Source organism: Glarea lozoyensis (assembly GCF_000409485.1).
Source record: "Glarea lozoyensis ATCC 20868 chromosome Unknown GLAREA11, whole genome shotgun sequence".
In the NCBI taxonomy this organism is placed as follows: Eukaryota; Fungi; Ascomycota; class Leotiomycetes; order Helotiales; family Helotiaceae; genus Glarea; species Glarea lozoyensis.
The window spans coordinates 856799-876656 of NW_007360985.1; the positions used below are offsets into that span (position 1 = coordinate 856799).

A 19858-nucleotide genomic window follows, 5' to 3' on the forward strand; every position below is an offset into this window, starting at 1 on the left:
TGTCTAAACACCATGTTCGACTGGGCTTCACCTTTAGATTCTGAAATGCAGCCTTGATTCCGTGCCTTCCTGATAGTTTTCGGTCGTGGTTGTACTTTCTCTATCTTTATCAAAGTCATTATTCACGGTCGAGATCTTCACACTTCACAGTTATTAGCTGCCCTCGATACCACTACCATATCGATAGTCATATTAACCATTTGGCATTCCCCTGGACCCATCACCAAAACCATTCCGCTCAATTGCTAATATTTACAAGTAAACCCCTCAAAATTCAGTTTCAGTTCACCTTCCTCCGACAGCATACTGGCAACGTGGCCAATTGATATTGCACCGTCAAAAGGGCGGCGTCCAACACAAATATCTATCATCACATACAAGAACGCCTACCATGGAGTACACGACGCAGTCATATGTGACGGATGGGGTAGACATCGCGAAGACCCACTTGGGAGAACAGATGTCAATAGACACGAAAGGAAGGGTTATGAACCAACGGATATACGCAAAGACCTCTACGGGCAAGGGCTACGACGCGAAAACCGAGGCACCAGATGACGAGCATCCCATCTCGCTTTTGGCGACACAAGCGGAGATAGACAGCAGAAAGGACACTGTCCAATACCTAGTAGTGGGTATCATCATAGCAAAGGAACCCGGGAGGTATGCCACCTCGGGTCAAGGCCCGTCCCGCAACAAAGGCAGAGACGCCGAACGAAAATCGAGAGGAGTCCTACCCAGGGAGCCAAACGTCCTACGCGCGTTGGTTCCTGTCACAGCGCATTTAGACCCTACAAGCACACCTTTATATCGCATTGCCTATGGGCAAGAAAACGGGATATGCAAGGTGAAGCCAATGGTCTTCGAGAACATATTTTTTTTCCCGGAAATTTGGGAACGGGTAAGTGCAAAAAATGCAAAAGAGAAGAAGACGGAGATTGGTCAGATATGTAAGAGCCTGGCAGCGGACTCCCAGAATCCACCGGAGAGAAATGTTATATCTATAAAAAAGCGAAGATCAAACACAAATCAGCCCGAAAGGGAGTTCACTGTCAGCGCTCAAGTGAATTCCGCGAACAGACTAAAATTGCAGCATGATGTTTTCATGATCTCCAAGTCCGCCGTTGCTTTGCAAGCCTTACAAGAAACGATCAGAAGCATTTTACCGGACCTGAGGTGCAAACCCAATAACGCTGCCATTCTGGAATTCTTGCAGTATGAAAAGGCCCTGGATGCAGAAGAAACAGAATCTTTGATATCAGCAATCCAAGTAAGTTTTCATGAGCTGACTTTCGTATCATGGCCTCTAATCAACATCGCAGAAGACATATCCTGAACTGCCCTTGATGAAAAAGGAAGTAGTGAATAGCCTACACCAATCACTGTGTAGGACTGGTCTTGGACCAAAACTGCCGTACAAGTTTCTCATCCAGTTCCTTCGATTTGGACACGAACGTGTAGAGACAAGAGACATGAACGATAATTCAGTAGACCAGGTCGTTGAATCAACCCTAAAGGACATCTCGATATGGGCTGAAATGGAGACGCTACAAAGGACGCCGGCCAAATGTGTGGACCAACGACGAAGTCTCGAATTCTTGGGCGGAATATGTAACGAATTGAAAGATGTCGTTGCGTTTTTGGAGCGGCAAGCGCAAGCGCTCCGGGAGCAGCATGGTGGGCTGACCATGCACAAGTCAGTAGAGGAACTGTCTGCCAAGATAGGCCAATGTGCGGGTGCAGCAGCACTACAACTGCTAGAGGAACAATGGTTTGCGCTTCATGCCGATCAAATGGCAATGAGTAACCAAGGAGGCACCAACAGGATCAGGGAGCTAATAACTATTATCGAGCGATACATTACTGGTTGTGAACATTTATGATTTGTCATTAGGAGTTTTTGCGGCAAGGTTTGGAGGATATTGGGAGGAATGATATTTTAAGCGGTATACACATTACATCCGGGAGAGCATGGCGGCTTTCATTAATAACCCACACCGAGATGGTACAGGGCACGTTTGACATTCTACTCTTTTTATAGCAAGTGAAAGCAGCAATCTTAAATCTTCGTTGAATATTTATGAGTAAATCTTTGCTCTACCCATAACTTTTAGACGTTGTGATCAAATTCGTCGCTTGGCTATTTTTACCGCAAGACAGTAACGCTAGCACCGATGTGAACGAACGCGAAATTTTGTATAACCCTCAACTCAGTCTGTCTCGCAAAAGGCTAAAGCGTGTTGTTTGAATGTTTTGCTTCATATCCTGCAGGTGTTCAATATACCATCACGCATTTGGGCGGCGTCCAAAGCCGTCGAAGCCTCTGCATCCGATAGCGACTAAGTGCTCCCTCTCTTCTTTGGTCAGTACGGTCTGCTTGGTGTCATGGAAGCCCTTGATTGCGGCCATGGTTTGGGCCCGGCAATAGTCGTACTCTGGATGCCTGCTGGATGGTGGTGGGAAACAGAATTTGACGGTCCTGTTTGAGAGGCCGTATCGAGCCGAAAGTCCACGGAGACTGCGAAAGTCCCTCCAAAAGAATGGAAAGGTCAGACAGATCTCAGTGTTATTGGGCAGAGTGCTAAGCTCCACCAGCCATTGTTTGATGTGGTCGTGGGTGCTGACTTTGAGTCGGGTCAATGTTCCCTGGCGGTCGCGGCCGTGGTGGTACGTCTCTTCTTCTTCGAAATCATTGCCGTGCTCATCTTCTATCTCGTTCCAATTGTCGAGATGTGACCGGTGCGAAGTAGTCATGTTAGACGTGAGGTCGATTGCAATCTGGTGACTTTTGTCTGTTTTTAGTCCAGACAATTCAATGTAGGTACGCAGCGATTCTGAAAATTGTTTCAGCGCCTCTGGTGTCCGAATATCAAAGACGACCTGCTGTATCGTGCGCGCAAGTATCTCGCTTGCCATTGTCTTACTGGCGCGGATGGGGTCAAATATTTGATGTTGCGTCCCGGCCACAACATTCTTATATACGTAACGCTCAGTGGCTGTTGTGATATTCCCCTTCTGGTCCAAATAATAGAATTCTTTTTCTTGTTTTTCGTCGCTGGCATAATATTCGTCGTAGACTTTGTTCCGCAGTTCCGCGGGCAGCTTTTCGAACAGGAAGTGTGCTGGGCGCGGGCACGTCACGTTTGACCCGAGGGAATTCGTCTGCTGTTTCTAATTTCAGAATTACTGGTTAGCTATCGTAAACCTTGAAATTGGCGATGAAATTACGTACTTGGACGGCGTCCATCTTGAATTTTAGGAATCGTCGTATTGAAGTCAGTGGGCTTGCGTTATGTGTCTTTGTTGTGTGGTCGAGGAAGTAGAAGGTGAGATGCTGTTGAGAATGGATTGTGACTGGGTTATAGGAGATAGATGCGCTCTACCTTGGACCTAAAGGGGGATTATCTACCTAGGTACGTAGGTCAAATTCTTGAGAAGGAAAGTGAGGACCTGTTCAAAATGACTCATAGATCGACTCGAAGGTGTCACTTAGAACAGACAGAAGAGCACAGTTTATGGAAAAGTACGTATAGCTGAAGAGGGGTTTGGAGTACGCCCTATGTTGATCAAAGGCAGACGAATACAGAACAACGTAACGTTACAAGCCTTTAGTAGACCTGGTTACGAGATGGATGACGGCCTATTCGGCATTGCTGCTGAGAATGTGATAAAATGAGGTTGATGCAACTACAGAAAAGAACCGTGGAAGATGTTTCCAAGACTTGATATAAGAAGTCTTGAATAGATTGAGCTACATTTCACAATATAATGGGCTTGTCATCTCGTATCCTATATAAAATAATCCTGGTCGGTTCAATAACGCCAATTCACAGAAGAACAATTCCCAGGCTCTTTACTAGGGGAGTAATGTTCTTTCCAGAGTTTTGGCTGGGCTGCCGCGATGTAGTTGGGTACCCCCGGGGAACCAGGGTTCGCAAGCTCACGCCGCTCCACCTCGCTAACGCTCGCCCGGAAGGACCCCATTGCTAATGTGTTTAGGCAGATGTATGTATATAAAATAATCCTGGTCGGTTCAATCACATTGAACTGTAGAGAGCGAAGTCGAAAATAAACGTTTCGAAAAAAAACTCAATTACCCGGGACCTCCCTATTTGACCTAGTACATCCATAAATGACGGTGTAAATGTGCTTCAACTTTGCAAACGATATAATTAAATGGTGTACGAAAATTATATAAAAGAGCAAGAATATATTACTAGAAACTATCTGCAGATAAACTTTGCTGAAATTCCTCTATATTGATGTAAACCGTAGTAAGGAGAGAAACCAACGAAATCTAACGTGCTATTTAGGAAAAGATATTAATGAGTTTATCCGACGATTAAAGTAGAATTAAATAGATAGCGTCCATTCTACCTTAAGCGTACTTGATTTATAAAACCTGAAAGAAACAACCGCATGTCTAGTTCCCACCCACTTTTACCTGTGAAGATATGTAGAAGACGCCCTATCATCGCAAAGAGACCACGGAAATTTCATTTCCGCCCTAAAGAGCCTGCGAGAGACGTGGTATCAGCAGTGTACAAACTCTTTCTGACAAATTCAGCGCTTACAAATACCCCTGGCCAACCCGGCAACATATGTGAAGAAGAAATAGCTATGATCAAAGTCAGCGTATTCAAAAAAGAGGTGTGACTGATTATTGTCACCCTTGATACTTACCGGAGTGTGGTTGCAATACCGGTAACCATGATACTGATTGCTTATTCAGGCATGACCATCTGGAAATGGACGGCGTCTTAATCACTATGGGTAACGTAGTTTCTCTTGAGACCAGTCGCTCCAAAAATCTCTTTCTGAGTTGTAGCCATCATCATGACAGTCCTCCGACGTGATATGATCGCAAGGGTCCCCCTCGTCCCACATGGAGGATTTCCCAGACTTCCTAGAAAAACCACGACATCCGTGATATTCCAGCCGCTCTACCTCTGGTTTGGGGATGTTGAATTGGGAAGCGTGGGTGGTGTTTGAAATGGCGAGTTCGGTTTGGTGGCAGCAAAAGTTCCAATCCGTACATGGGGATTCTCGAGGGAAACATCGGCATATGACTGCTCTGTTTGTTGATAGTCCATGCTCAATATAGAGTCTTCTAAAGGAGCGAAAGTCGCGCCATAGTCTCGTCCATGTAAGAATTGATTGCATGTTTGCAGCCAGCTCTTGAAAGGCCTCGAACCACATTTGGAAATCTTCGGTCAGCCAGGACCCATGTGCCTCATTTCAACACCGCGACCATTGATTCTCCAAGTATAGCTTTTGTTCTATACCGATCTCGAATCGTAGTGGCGATGGGCGAAAACACCTTCGCTACTATAGTATTGTTTGGCCCATAACTTCAAGGTAGTTATTTATTTTATGGCCAAAACGGCGGAGCTCCTATGAAAATTCGGCGTAAAAGATAAGGCGGGATAAGTTGTGTCGAAAGGATTCTAGAGAAGTACTTTTACTCACTAGAAGAAATAGGTGTACCAATAAGGTACTGTCTCCCTTTATCCTAATCTTCTCGTCCTATAATCGGACGCCGTCCAAGACTTCTCCTCTACGATTCTTTAGCGGGAAACGCTAGGCCGTGTACTGCTCTCGTTCCTCGGCCAATAGATCCTTTCGCTCATACTTCCGAGGGGGTAGCGTTTCGTCGTGTTACGATAAATATTCTAATCCCTTATCCTCCACATCTTCGAGCTCCTCGACTTTATTACCGCAATTAACGTCCAACATAAACCAATAAATCCTTATTCGTACATCTAGGGGAAAGTACTCTAAATAGGGAAGGGTCTTGTCATATTTTCTCGTAGTCATGTCTACGTCTTTGGATGACAACTAGGCATGTCAGCTACTTTCTTCTTTGGTGTAGAGTGTATCGGTCATGTTGTTAGAGACTTTACCTACCAACTTTTAATGTTCATCTTACTAGCAAAGTAGAATGTTCGATTTGGATCCTGAAACCTGGATCGAAATAGTACCCTTGGTCAAAATCGTGTTTGGAGGGCGTCCAATACAAGGTAGCGCTCGGTCTTGTTTATGGGCTAGAGACTCCTCGCGTAGAAGTCGGTTATCCTATTCGAAAAGTTAGTGTGTTAGTGGAAGGGAGAATGGGTGTCGCGAGTTGGAAGCTAGGGCCATAAAGTCGTCTCCCGCGAGGTCAACCCTTCCTATCCACTGTTCCCCTTTGTAACAATTTACAGATTGCCTACCTGGTACGTATCCCAATTCGTATTTATCACTATTATACTTCTATAACGACGGAAACTTATTCGAACCGAAAGGTTCGCTAAATTGAATACTCTTGAACGATTTACTATCATCTTCTTCTCGCGATCATACCCTTTCCAGGTCTAGGTAGGCATTTCATAGATCTCTAATGACGGATGATGACCTCCACGGCCGGAACGCTTCGCTGGGTGAATCTTCGGGCCGGGCCGGGATCATAGGGGAAGGTGTAGGATGGCCGGATGGTCCGTCCCCGTAGACCCTACGTACTAGGGACCTAGAACAAGACACCGATATAACAGGTCGGAGTTTTAATGTCCTCTGATGATCGGTGGTGTGTGCTGTTCTGGTTCCCAGTCCGTCTTAGCGCAGCCCAGGGATTTGGTATCCCTCTCTCACTTCTCGTTACTCTCAACTTCCTATCACTCATACAAACCCGCGCCACTGGACGATTTTCCACAACTTTCGCATTGTCGTTCTCGGCCCTCCTTTAAGTGCACATATACCCCTTACGAATCTTGATTGGAATTAAATTTCACACTTCGACCGTGCTCGGTGCTCTTGCCGGGATACATACAGAAATTCGCAGCCTCGTCTGCACTCAATCGGATCAATTTATACCTAGCATAAAGCCAACACCATATTGCAACACCCCAAACTCCTGCAACATAAAATATTAGCGCCCCGGATAGAGAATAATCATCAATTCACTATCTGATGGGCCGCCAGTCACTCTCCACCGTTTCGTAGTCTCTTATATACCAAGCGCTTCTCGCATCTCAATCCTGCGGGAAGCGCTTCTTCTCCTTTCGTCGCGGACTGGAGGCGGCAGTGAACTTCTGGACACGAAGACATGACGAAAGCCTCTTCGCGCCGTTCGAGCGCGACAGCGTCACCGGCCGGATCAAATATCGCAGAGGATGGGCAACATGGTGACGCCTCAAAGGTTGCATCGGCGGACAGCAAGCAAGCAGACAACCCCCCGTCGACGGCGCTTTCGAACGGAACAGACTCTATTGCGACAACAGTATCGGCCAAAGACCTGGATGCGAGCATCGCAGAATCACAACCAGCAGGGTCGGAGCCCATGACAGCGTCGAACTCGAATACCTCGATGCGAAACCCCAAAAACTCCGGGGGAGCGGCCACAAGTGCTGGGGCAGCGACATACGGTACGCGGTCAACGCGCACAAGAACTGGCACCTCACGACCAAATTACGCAGAAGATAGTGCATTGGACGCAGAATTCGAAATCGCGCCAAATCCCAAAGAAAAGACGGGTCGGAAAGCAGCCCATGCCGCTGAGCCCCCTTCTTCCAGTGCATCAGACACCGGTAAATCAGGAGCGAACAGTCCAAAGGTACGCGGTTTAGATTTAGAACAGAACAATGCAGCGCAAGTTGCCGCCAATCTTTCTATCCCGGGCACTTCGACCTTCTCCTCGGCTCCAACGGCGAATGTTCCACCATCGAAGAAAAGAAAAGCGAACAATCAGAACAATGGGACAAATCAGAACGGGTCTGGTCAAATTCCCAATGGCAATCGCAAGTCCGGTGCAGGCTTTCAAATCGCAGCGGGCTTTCGAGAAACGAACATGTTGACTTTTGACAACTCTGGGGGTTTTGTAAAGGGCGGGAAGCTGGTGGCAGACGATGGGACTGTCCTTGCTCTTAATGGTATTGCAATCATGACGTTTTAGAAAGCGGAGCAAGCGTTACTAACAGTCATCTAGATCATGTATACACAATATGTGAGCCTCCTGGAGAGCCATATTATATTGGTCGCATCATGGCGTGGATTCATGTGAACAATGACCCCACACAACCACTAGAAGCTCTGCGACTCAATTGGTACTATAGACCAAAAGATATCGGTCGTAAAGTCAATGATACTCGTCAGGTCTTCGCCTCGATGCATACCGACGTAAATCCATTAACAGCAATCCGAGGGAAATGTGAGATCAAGCATAAGAGTCAAATCGAGAACATGGACGCTTTTCGAGCATCCAAAGACAGCTTTTACTTCGAAAAGCTATATGATCGCTACATTCATCGATACTACGAAGTTGTTCCTACAAAGGCAGTCATCAACCTTCCTGAAAATGTGAAAAAGGTGCTCAACGAGCGTTGGGTTTACATTTTGGCCGAAACAAATCGCGCCAAGGAGTACACGACAGCCTCAAAATCTTGTAAGCGCTGTAAGAGATATTGTGCGAGGTAAGTGAAATCCAAAACCTGAGAAAAACTATTCTAAACTTTCCTAGCAACGAGGGTGTGGATTGCGCGATTTGTCGGAATACTTACCATATGAGTTGTGTGAGTCCGCCGCTGCTGAAGAAACCCACTCGCGGCTTCGCTTGGGCCTGTGGTCCTTGCAGTAAAGCGCAAGCCAAGAAGTTAGAAGCACGAAACACCCCGACAACATCAAGTCAGATAGCCGATGGCGAGGACGAAGAAATGAATGATGAGGATGAAGATTCACCTGCTGCAACCGAGGAGCCCAATGAAACTGGCCAAACTACCCCTACCGCGGCCAATGGCTCGAATACGCCTATCGATATAGGGAAAACGGGACTCACTTCAGAAAATCGTGGCTTTCTATGGAGATATTTGGGAATTCATTGCAATGTTGAAGATGCTCTTGATGCAGACGACCGCATTCACCCTAGGGCCAGCTCTCGTCTCGGCCCACGCCATCAAGCCAATGTGATTGAATGGCCCGGACAGCCCATGCAATACGTCAAACCACCAGAAGTCAAGCGAAAATACACGAAAGGTGGTGCGCAGAAAAAGGAAACCAAGATTTCGAAGGAAGCGATCGCTGCACAAGAAGCTGAAAAGCTTGCTCGTGAACAACGACCAAAGTATATCACAGAAGAGCCACCTGGGTTTGTACATCGTGGAGAGGATTTGCCAAATGACGATCCTAATTGTACAGCGAAGCTCTTGTACAGGCTTCCTCGCCCGGATGAGTTAAAGGATCCTGAAGTCACGGCCAATAACGTGGACTTGGTTGATGAAGATACTCGTATACGGGTTGTTCATGAGTATGTGATTAAAGTAATCCAGCAAGTGTCCCCCCTCTATCATCTCCCGCACATGTCGACGAATCTCTTGGATATTGCGGTCGAGGTCTTACGATCAAATATGTATGATACTGAAAAGGCACTGGAAGCTATGAAGCATGTGGATAAAAAAGTATTCAAGGAGCCAAGTCCCTCTGCGGCCGAGTTGAAGAAATTTGAAGACGGAGTATCGAAATTCGGATCTGAATGGCATAGCATCAAAAAGCATGTCAAGTCTATGAAACCAGCAGACATAGTCCGCTTCTACTACACCTGGAAGAAGAGCGAGCGGGGGAAACATGTGTGGGGAAATTTTTCTGGCAGGAAAGGAAAGAAAGAAGCTAAACGAGCCGAAGCAACAAAGGTCGCAGTCAAGTTACAGGATGATGTCGCGGACGAGTACGATGATTCTGCATTCGACAATGACAAAGCATACCAAAGGAAGCGGGGTTTCCAGTGTAAATTCTGCGACACCAGAAGCTCACGCCAATGGCGAAGGGCTCCGAACACAGCGACAGGCACTACGGTATATGAAAATCCGGGCAAGGGCACGGCAAAAGAAAAGGGAGCTCAATTAATGGTGGCCTTGTGTCGAAGGTGTGCAGAGCTTTGGCGCCGTTACGCAATCCAGTGGGAAGATGTGGATGAGCTTTCCAAAAAGGCTGTCTTGAACGGCACCAAGCCTTTCAAGCGGAAGATTGACGAAGAAACCATCAAGGAGATTCTGGCAGCGAACGAGGTGTCAAATGAGTCGACTAATCAGAGTGTGATTAGGCCGCCTCTCTCTACTAGCAGCACTCCTGCCCCAACCGCACCTTTGGCGACAGGCCCTGAGCCGCCGCGCAAGAAAGTCAAGACTGCTGTTGAGCCAGAAGTGGCCGAACCTGCGGTACAGCCGGCACCAGTCACAGCGCCCCCTCCCCCAAAGAAAAAGGTGGTTCCAGAAAAGATAGCTGCACCACCCCCTCCACCACCCGCACCAGAACCGCCGAAAGCGAAGACACTGGCATGCGCCATATGTGATCTCGTCGAACCAAAAGATCAACATTTGACATGTAAGGAGTGTCGATTGGCTGTGCACCGGAGCTGCTATGGCGTCGTTGGTGACCGTAGCCATGCCAAGTGGTCATGTGATATGTGTTCGAACGACAAAAATCCCCAAGTATCAATTGTAAGTAACCTTGGTTATTTGCAAGGTGTGATCCATCTAACTTCTTTAGCAATACAAATGCATGCTGTGTCCAATCGAGCATACCGAGTACGATTTCGTCGAGCCTATCAAAGCTTCCCACAAGAAGAAAACGGAGAAGGAGCGTGAAAAAGAGCGAGTTGAGAGAGAAAAGGCCCAGAAGGATGCCGACTTCTTTCACAAGAAGCAATTGGAGCTCAATAAACCGGTCAATCCCAGAGAGCCACTCAAGAGAACCGCTAACAATAACTGGGTTCACGTGACTTGTGCGGTATTCACCCCTGAAGTCAAGTTCGGAAATGCTAAAGCGCTTGAGCCATCCGAGGGTATTCCGTCTATTCCTTCTTCTCGGTATGAAGATGTGTGCAAGGTATGCAAACAAAAGGCCGGGGCTTGCGTAGCCTGTCACTCTTGTAAAGCATCAAGTAAGTCCTTTCAAGCAATCACACTCACTGAAGATAATCTGACGCGTTGTAGTGCACGTGGAATGTGCTCGTCAAGCTGGATACCAACTTGGATTCGATATAACGCCAGTGAAAGGTTCTCGGCGTGATCAAGTTCCTATCGTAAACATCAAGGGAGATGTCGGCACTATGGTCGCGGCGCTCTGGTGCAAAGAACACTTTCCGCAGAAAACAGTGGTACACCAAATCCAGGATATCGCGGACGACGAAACGGGGCAGACGGCTCTGCAACTCTACGTACAAAAGTTCAAGCAGGCTGATCTGACCTTGACTGGCACGGTACGTAAAGCCACGTTGATAAATCAATCAACCAAGGCTGTTCAACCCGCGCCTGTCGCTGCCTATCCAAACCGCCGGACGTCTACGACAAATACGAACGGCAATTCACATGTGGGTCGCAATTCATTGTCCCATGCAAAGATTGAGGAGATCCCTGTTGCAAAGGTAGAACCAGAGATCAAACGGATCTGCGCCACCTGTGATGTCGACGTCAGCCCAAAGTGGTGGAGTTTTCCACCTTCTGAGCCTACCCCTGAACCTGCGGCGAACCAGGTCAATGGTACAGGACATACTCACGTCGATTCCGAAGTTCCTTCAGAGCGCCTTGGAGAAGATAGCGGAGGTCATGCCGCATTAGCCGCAGCAGCTTTGCACCAAGATACCAAGCCTATCTCACAAGAGCCTACTGAATTTCAGTGCCACAAATGTCACTTCAGGAAAGTGAAACGAGAGCCGACACCTCCGCCAGAGATACCAGCACCACCACCGCCTCCTCCGGCTCCAGTCGCTTCAAGGGAAGAAATACGACTGCATAATCATATTCCTCCACCTATTGGCATTCCTCCGCCAGACGTCGAAATGATTCAGGCACCACCACCTCAACACGCTTGGTCTCAGCCACCATCATATCCGGGGAATGGAGCGTACAACAGTTGGCCTAGACATTCACCGGTCACTGGGGTTTCTCATATGAACTACATGAACGGCAGTGCCCCTCCTCGATTACCTTCCGTCGTGCACTCTCCCAATGGACATCGCCGGCCAAGTATCCCACCTGTGCCTCATTCACCTCATCAGAATGGATATGTCCCACACATGGCAAACGGGTATCCACCACCAAGATCGCCGCATATGAACTCGGGGATGCATATGTCTAATGGGAGTTATCCAGCATACACTTCTCCTCGTCCAGGTTCTCATCATCTCGCAAATGGTGGCCCTCCTCCACGAGCAAACGAACCTCCATATAACCATAACAGTCCGCACAGCCACATGCATCACAGGCCATCATATTTACCAGCGCAAAGTCCCCCAATACTCAATAACCACCTCCAGTCCCGCGAAAACGGCAATTCCCACCAAACATCGAACGGGCATCAAGAAAATGGTCGCGTTAACGGTGGTGCCAGCGCGAGTCCTTCGCTGGCTAATCTACTCTCATGAAACGGAACAACAGTTTTGTAACAACTTTTTTCTCATCGTCGATGTCTTGATGGTAATACAAGATACATACATTTCAGGAGTTGACGGGCTGGGCTAGGCAACATATGTTCTTTTTTCTATTTCATTTTTTTTATAACCCTTTTGCACGCAGAAGTTCACTGTCGGTTCGGGGTTGAAGGCTTTTATTTTATTTTATCTATGGAGCGTGGCGTTTAGAGGGATGGGCTCATGAACAAATTCTCCTTAGAACCTGGATTGGGTGGCTGGGTGTATGGGAATTGAAAAAATTCGGTACAACTGTTGTTGGTTGTTTATTGTAAAGTATAATCAATTGGAAGAGGTTGGCTTGGTTTGGACTTGGGTTGCATTGGAGATTACCTTTTGTTTGGGAGGAGGAGGTTATGATCGTGATGGATGTTTTCGAGGGGGAGAGACATAGGATTCAAGTGGGTGTGGTGTGGTTTGTTATAGTATGGGACTGGGGTTATACCATAGAAATGAATGCGAGATTATGAGATTTATTTTGTGGCTTGCTTGTGAAGTTGTTGATGTTGTACAATAGTATAGTTACACTCGTAGTGTTGTAAACACTTCATTCTCACCAATGTGTTGCAAGTCTGACGGGTCACATACCTACAATATAGTTACGACAAATATTCCATAAAAACCTCTATTTGCTTCATTCTTTTGAGTAAATGCTATATTGTCTCTTTGACTAAGATTAGATATGTTTATTAAAGGAGGAGCTTTGCAATGTCAGGTTCTGATTATTATTGTACTTGGATGATTAGGAGGGCATCTCATCAGCTGGTGGCTACTGGGTCTTGGAAATTCTTCTACACCCGGTTGTATACAGGTTTCTATTGTTATACATATAGTACTAGACGTTCGCTAACATAGATGATAGAACACGCTAAGAATCGCAAGACATTGACAGGAACATTAGATCTCAGTAAAAAGACTTCACAGCACAAAAGCAGCCACTCCCATCCCATTAGTCCTTACTCCTGGGTCGAAACAGCAAATCCCTCCATAACCTCCAAGTCCGCTCATTCAACCCATAAATAATCGCGTCCGCTAATCCCTGCACCACAATACAAGCCTATCTCAGTTAGCAATCTACAACTCCCTTTCCGAGATGGAATCACGCACCTTATCAATAGTGCCAACCACGAACGGCGCGCTCCTCCCCGACGTCGCCTGGTATATCCGCACTGTCGTCGGCATCGTCCAGATGAGCATGTACACCAACGGATACACCATCATCTGTAGACTAATCCGCCGCAACGCCTTCGTATCGCGGGACACCTGGAAGGTGCTCGGCGGGGGAGCCGCGGCTTCGCAATCGGGCTCGGTGCCCTCGGAGATGTGCAGGGAGAGATGCGGGTTGGAGGTGCTGGCGACGATGTCCGAGTCGAAGGTTTCGAAACGCGTGTGTGCGGCGTGGATTATGTAGTAGAGACGGATGTAGAGGAAGAGGATGGTGAAGATTATGAGCCACTGCTTTTGATCAGTATTGGCAATGAAATGGAAGGGGTGACTTTACCCTAGGGATGAAGTTTACGAGGAGACGGACGCGGTCGCTTGTGAACCAGCACCCTGGAGGGGGTCAATATCAGTGATGGTGAGGAGGGGAATGACTTACAAGCTCCGATATCACCATATCCCCAAACTCCAAGACCGATAGATGCCCAGAGTATCGATGAAGCCCAAGGTAACGCCCATATTACGAGTTTGTGGCTTTGTATCCAATTTGAGAAGTGTTTGTGGTTTGCGAGGATTGAATATGTGCACAACGCGATTGTGAGAACCCAGTAATCAGCTAGGACTGAGTTAGTCTGTCTTTGGTATTTGGAATGGGAGAGGTTACTTTGAACTACGAAGGTCTGTATCATAAATCCGTTGAAAGTGCAGAATCCTTTCATAGACGCATCGCCAATGCTCGTTCCGTGGACATTAATCGACGCGGAGGTCAAAAAATTCAGGGCCATCCATAGATCACTCAATGCCAGACCCCTATTCGGATCCGTTAGGATGGCGCTTCCAAAATAGTGTCATTCTTCCAATCAAAGTAGGGTTATTCAACCCGGTCCAGCCATAACGACACTCAAACTTACAGAATGAGCTGATGTCTAAACGTCCTCTGTCCTTCAAACAGCTATATCCATCAGTCCAAGATCTTAAATCCACGCACGAAGTCTACTTACAAGAAAGCTCAGAATAATCCATCCAGCACCCACAGCCGACAAGACCGAAACAACAGCAATAACCACGCTCAAAGCGTACGTCTCGTGAACACCAGTGGGCGCCGAGAGTGCCATAATGTATACATGTAGGAATTAAGTAAATGGTAACACAGATGACGAGAAAGACACACAAATGAGAGGCTACCACGCGATAGTTAACATGAAGCCAGAAACGTTAAATCTATAATATCAGCACATCCTTATCTTGAACCGGTTCCGAAGGCAAAGCAAAGCAAAGGGCATATACCAATGTGCTTATCTGCTGAAAAGAAAATATATACCAGTTGAAGCATTTTGAATAAGGGTTGTCGTTTGTGTGTATGCAAAAGGAATTATAGTACGCAGCGGATGAATGCTTATCGAGGCTGCATGTGGTTTGCTTATTGGGTGGACCCCCACGGAGAACAGTTTCACTTTCATAGGGATGTTGATGTGATGGCTGTGTGCGACAGTCGGTTGAGGAGATATTTCCGTGGCATAATTTTCCTGGAGGCGTCCGGAGATGCTTGGATCTCTGGCGATAGATATAGATGTTGGAGTTGATGAGTTGCTTCATTTCGGATGTGTGAGTTTGACGGATGAAATGTTCCAGATGTTGATTTCGGTATGATAGGAATGGAAATAAATTGTATAATGTGCTAAAAATAACAGCTTATTCATGATTCTCAATCGAAAGAAATGCTTGGAGATAGAGTGGAGTTCTTTGGCAAGTTGAGCGTCGCACTCGTCGAGTAGTAGCAATATACCCCACTTTTTGTAACTTCCCGAATATCACCAAGTCATTCTAATCATCTCATGCCCATCGCTCTTGACCGGTCACTTAGACTTGGAGTTTCGAGAATGTCTAGCATTGTACCTTTGCTAGTCCACCTTTCTCTAGATGTCTGCGAAAAGCTCTAGACACTAATTGTATCAAACGTCAACTAGAATCGCTCCAACCATGTGTAAAACTACGTTGATCAGATTTGAAGTGACTTGAATGCCAGAGGAATTTAGGAAATTAATGAAAGGGGTAGATCATTAATCCATATGATGAGCCAGCAATCCATTATGGTGCACTTCTTCCCGTCGAGGAAATATGATAGTAAAGGGCTGAAAGCCACCGAGAGCGTGAGTTGACTGCGAGATTGGCAATTGTCTTCAACTTTGAGACATCGATATCAAAGTCATTCTTGTTACCACTCACAGTCCGTGTGGCAAACGGGTGATACACTTGCATTGCTTGTAAATTCGACCGGGAATAATATTATCAACTGGGAGCGGAAATGTCCAACCGGAATCAGTACACCTCGAACTTCCCAATTGAACGCAATACAGTGATTGTGAATTTTCGATACTGTTATCAAATATTGTTGATTGAGTCCTAATCCAGGAGCAATTTTTTTCGGACTGATACTTCTGAGTTCATCTCTGATAAGCCTGACTTTCTGAATTATGCGATGGGAGGCGGTTAGAATGGAGTCAAGTAAGACATCTACAGTACACTTGGGGCGCCATTTCTCCACTATCCGCCTCCCTGCATACTGCCAGTTTGTAGCTTCGACAAGAAGGCTGCACAACATCATAGCATGGGTGAAGTATCCGCGTACCAGTTATAAGCGAGGTCTGAAAGAGGACAAAAGGAACCACAACAAGTAACTTCAAACCTGAACTGAAGGTGGTTCTCCATAGATAATACCGTTTTGACTTGCAGCCCGTTTCCGCGCCACCTCATTGATTCTTTTCCACATCGCAATCCGCTTCAGATGGGCGTTATCAAAATCCTCACGCCACTTCTTCTCGAACTTTGGTAGAGCTCTACCTTTCCCATCAACGGGGTCACCAGCTAGTTGCCTCACCTCCTCAAAGTACTCTTCAAATTTTGGATAAAGAGCTGTAAAAGGTACACCATCTCCCTTCTCCGCGATTCGGTCTTCTTCCCATTTAATCTGTTCACTGACAGGTGGTAGCTCCACGCGACCTGCTAAGTATCTTGCAGCAAGAACAGCTTGCCATTCAAAGACTTTGAATGTGAAACCTGCTGCTATAGCGCCGACGAAGCAGAGGGTTGGCTCATCTCTTAAGAATATGTGCTGATACAAGTTTGGCAAGCGATTATTACGAATCGTCTTGGCAACGTCTGGTAGAAACGGAAGCGTCCAACTATAGCCAGTTGCAAAAATAATGTAGTCAAAGTCTTCAACGGTTGTACCATCCTCGAAATGAACCGCCCGAGTGCCCTCCTCTCGGTTAGAAGTAATGTGTGAGATTGCAGCGTGCCTCTGAATATTTGGATGCTGAAATGCATAATCGAAGAAATAGGGATGGTATCTTCCACGGACAACAGAATGCACTGGTGTTTCGGCAAAATCAGCTAAAGTGAATGATATATCTGGCCCAGAGATGCTCGCCCCGACGATAACAACTCTTTTATTTCGGTAAGTTTCAGGTTTACGATAGGCTTTGCTATGTTGCAGTATTCCAGGAAAATTGACTGCAAGTTCCTGAAGCCCAGGCGTGTAAGGAATGAAGGGTACAGTGTAGTGGCCATTAGCAACTATCAAGCTGTCGAAGGATTCTTGCCACCAATAGTCTTCATGGCCATCATTGACTGGCTTTCTTAGAGTCAAAATCCATTTATTGCTTGCTGGATTCTTGGATGCAAGTTCCACTGTTGTATTGTAACTGACTAATTTCTCATACCCTCGTCTATTCACGAGATCTTGTATATAGCGTTCGACAACCTTCCAGTGTCGGAACGGAGAATCTTCACCATGTTTCTCTATATTTGCAGACGTTCGCGTTTGAGGGAATGGTTCCTGGGAAAATGCCATAGCCTCAGCATCAATGTTAGTTTCGAGGGTTGGATATACAGTCGTGTCGGAGAAGCGGTATTGTGTATTGTGAGGAAGAGTAGCCGGAATATGCGCCGGTATTGGAAGAGTCTCATCGGGCGATCTCTCCGCAATCTTCTTGAGATCCGGTAACTGTTGAATATTGTCTTCGGGGTCTTCGATCCTGTTCGTAGAAGTATATCAGCGAGTAAACTATGCCGCGGTAAGATCAATCGAACGTACCAACAGCCTCCTGCTCTATCTCTCCTCTCGAAGGCGCGAATAGTATCGAAGGCCTTTTCCTGAGCTAGAGCATCAAGTGAAATGGCTCCTGCTGGACCAAGTCCAATGACGGCGACGGATTTGATTGAAGACATATCGGGCGCTTGCACTCGTGATTTTGTAGTAATTTCGCAGGCAAGTTCAAAAAGAAGTGAAGAACAATATTAAAGCATTGCTATCCCCCGAGGAAGGTTGATGATCCGTCTCAGATGGTGGACTGGAATTACTACATCGCTCAGTATTAGAACCTCGAAACTACCTAGGTACATGGTGGCTTGTCGTAGTAAATAACGTGGAGAGGCTTGCTTTTTAGATGGCGCATGGCGCAATATGCAAGTGGAGTCTCCTCATTGCCCCGCTCGTAAACCCGATCGTTTGGCACAAAGGATGCTCCAAAAGTTTAGGTGGGGGTACCATATAAGACAAGACCGGACAAGTAAACTATTTCGCAGAATAAAAACGATAATCGATGAAAAACTTAGGTCCAGGGCGTCATCACGACTCTTCAGGATTAGCAGCCTGATCTCACATAAATGTCTGCAGTTTCAGTCCTACTGCAACCTCGCTACATGAATTTCGACCTTAATGAGCATCGTTTTAGACATGAACGAGGCAGCGCGCCACGAGGAAATAATCGCGAATCTTCAGCCGGATATTACGATCTTGTTCACTTGACAATGGTAACACGGGAAGTTGAAAGCTAGACCCTCAAATATGGAAAATGTGCCTCTCAGTCGAAATAAGAGATGAAATTCGGGACACACTTTATCATGTAGATCAACCCATCGAGATGGGTGTCAGAGTGCTTTTATATTTTCTCGGATCTGTTATTGTAGTTCATAACAGTTTCCAATTCCAATTCTATGCGTTCCAGATAACAATTCTACCATCAACACCGCTTGCTATTATGCCATTAGAGCAGATCATAAAATCTTAGGTGTAGAATTACTTACTACTGAATTTGCGTACGGAATCATTGGAACCTTCGTACACACGAATTGTGCTAATGGTATTTTGATGCACAGTCTTCAACTGCGTATCATCCTTGGTCTTTCCCTTGAGATCCATTTGCTTGAACATGTTGAATGCAGACTCTTCGTGAGCTGCACCACCACCCGCCGCACCTTTTGATTCTAAAGAGCCAGTGAGTTGCCAGCCGCTCTCATCACCCTTGAAGCGATATGCTTCACAATCATACCCAGCTGCAATAATTTCAGCCTCGCCGTTCCAGATGAGACTCATGAAAGGCAATAGCTGAGTGCTAACACTAATGACAGATTTGGGTGGTTGATCTGCACCGTTGGGATATACTACCGTTATGCTACTATCATGAGCAGCGAAAGCAAGAGCATCGCCGCTTGGAGAGAAGGAAACAGCATGAACCCATCCGGCGGAGTTGTTCAAATACTCTCCACATACGGTATTGAATGGGAGACGTTCTCCCCAAACACCGGGGTCTGGCCTCGAGTCAACACCCTTGATAAAACTCGAGAAAACTCTAGCATGGGCATCCGTAGATCCAGCAGCCAAGAGGACGGAATTGGGATGCCATGCCACAGTTGTGATCGTGCTTCGAATTGGCTTCTTGATATGCTTCGACACCCACCAATCGTTTTCCTCCTCGAAGTAACATATCGCGATCACTCTCGCTCCAGATCCTACGGCAAACTTGCTTTCTGAGGGTGACCAGCGGACGAAAGTTGCCGCACGGTTGATTCTGAGAAGAACAAGAGTTGGCTTATATCCGGTTGGGGATGGTTCCCAGACGAGAGCATTACGATCTGCCCAAACAATTAGTGTCTATCCTACTATGGCATGTACACCTGCTAACCTTGAGAGCAAGTCACAATTCTACCACTTTCCAAGGCAATATCGACACTAGTAACTGTTTTGTCGTGGCCCTTGAGTTCGTCTTTCAACTTGAACCCATTACCGCTTCTGCCATAAAGCTCGACGCTCGTGTCTCTCGCAACTGCCAACGTTTGTTTGTCCGCCGAGAAAGAGTGGTCTGCGATAGGGTGGTGGAATAAGTGGTGGACTTCAGGAGGTGCCATTTTGATTGCGATTGATAGGAGGAGCTCTCTACTATCAAGTGGTTGAGAAAAGGTGTTGATGTGGTTTGGGAGTGT

General features: G+C 46.6%; 6 protein-coding genes across 6 annotated transcripts; 2 read left to right on the plus strand and 4 right to left on the minus strand.

The window, feature by feature from the left end:
• Window positions 1–391: 391 nt before the first annotated feature.
• Window positions 392–1883, plus strand: GLAREA_11203 (uncharacterized protein; the record flags this gene model as incomplete). The annotated part of the gene is made up of 2 exons (XM_008079392.1): window positions 392–1270; window positions 1323–1883. 2 exons carry the CDS (start codon window positions 392–394, stop codon window positions 1881–1883), a joined length of 1440 nt encoding a protein of 479 aa, XP_008077583.1.
• A 403-nt stretch (window positions 1884–2286) lies between these two features.
• GLAREA_11204 (uncharacterized protein) lies at window positions 2287–3247 on the minus strand (the record flags this gene model as incomplete). The annotated part of the gene is made up of 2 exons (XM_008079393.1): window positions 2287–3171; window positions 3233–3247. 2 exons carry the CDS (start codon window positions 3245–3247, stop codon window positions 2287–2289), a joined length of 900 nt encoding a protein of 299 aa, XP_008077584.1.
• A 3834-nt stretch (window positions 3248–7081) lies between these two features.
• On the plus strand, window positions 7082–12388 carry GLAREA_11205 (FYVE/PHD zinc finger; the record flags this gene model as incomplete). Its single annotated transcript, XM_008079394.1, has 5 exons — window positions 7082–7904; window positions 7961–8444; window positions 8492–10463; window positions 10513–10906; window positions 10959–12388. 5 exons carry the CDS (start codon window positions 7082–7084, stop codon window positions 12386–12388), a joined length of 5103 nt encoding a protein of 1700 aa, XP_008077585.1.
• Window positions 12389–13382: 994 nt separating this feature from the next.
• GLAREA_11206 (Family A G protein-coupled receptor-like protein) lies at window positions 13383–14709 on the minus strand (the record flags this gene model as incomplete). Its single annotated transcript, XM_008079395.1, has 6 exons — window positions 13383–13490; window positions 13541–13888; window positions 13935–13987; window positions 14034–14404; window positions 14506–14546; window positions 14596–14709. 6 exons carry the CDS (start codon window positions 14707–14709, stop codon window positions 13383–13385), a joined length of 1035 nt encoding a protein of 344 aa, XP_008077586.1.
• A 1565-nt stretch (window positions 14710–16274) lies between these two features.
• On the minus strand, window positions 16275–17824 carry GLAREA_11207 (FAD/NAD(P)-binding protein; the record flags this gene model as incomplete). The annotated part of the gene is made up of 2 exons (XM_008079396.1): window positions 16275–17631; window positions 17691–17824. 2 exons carry the CDS (start codon window positions 17822–17824, stop codon window positions 16275–16277), a joined length of 1491 nt encoding a protein of 496 aa, XP_008077587.1.
• Window positions 17825–18590: 766 nt separating this feature from the next.
• GLAREA_11208 (WD40 repeat-like protein) lies at window positions 18591–19783 on the minus strand (the record flags this gene model as incomplete). The annotated part of the gene is made up of 3 exons (XM_008079397.1): window positions 18591–18631; window positions 18683–19510; window positions 19561–19783. 3 exons carry the CDS (start codon window positions 19781–19783, stop codon window positions 18591–18593), a joined length of 1092 nt encoding a protein of 363 aa, XP_008077588.1.
• Window positions 19784–19858: the final 75 nt, after the last annotated feature.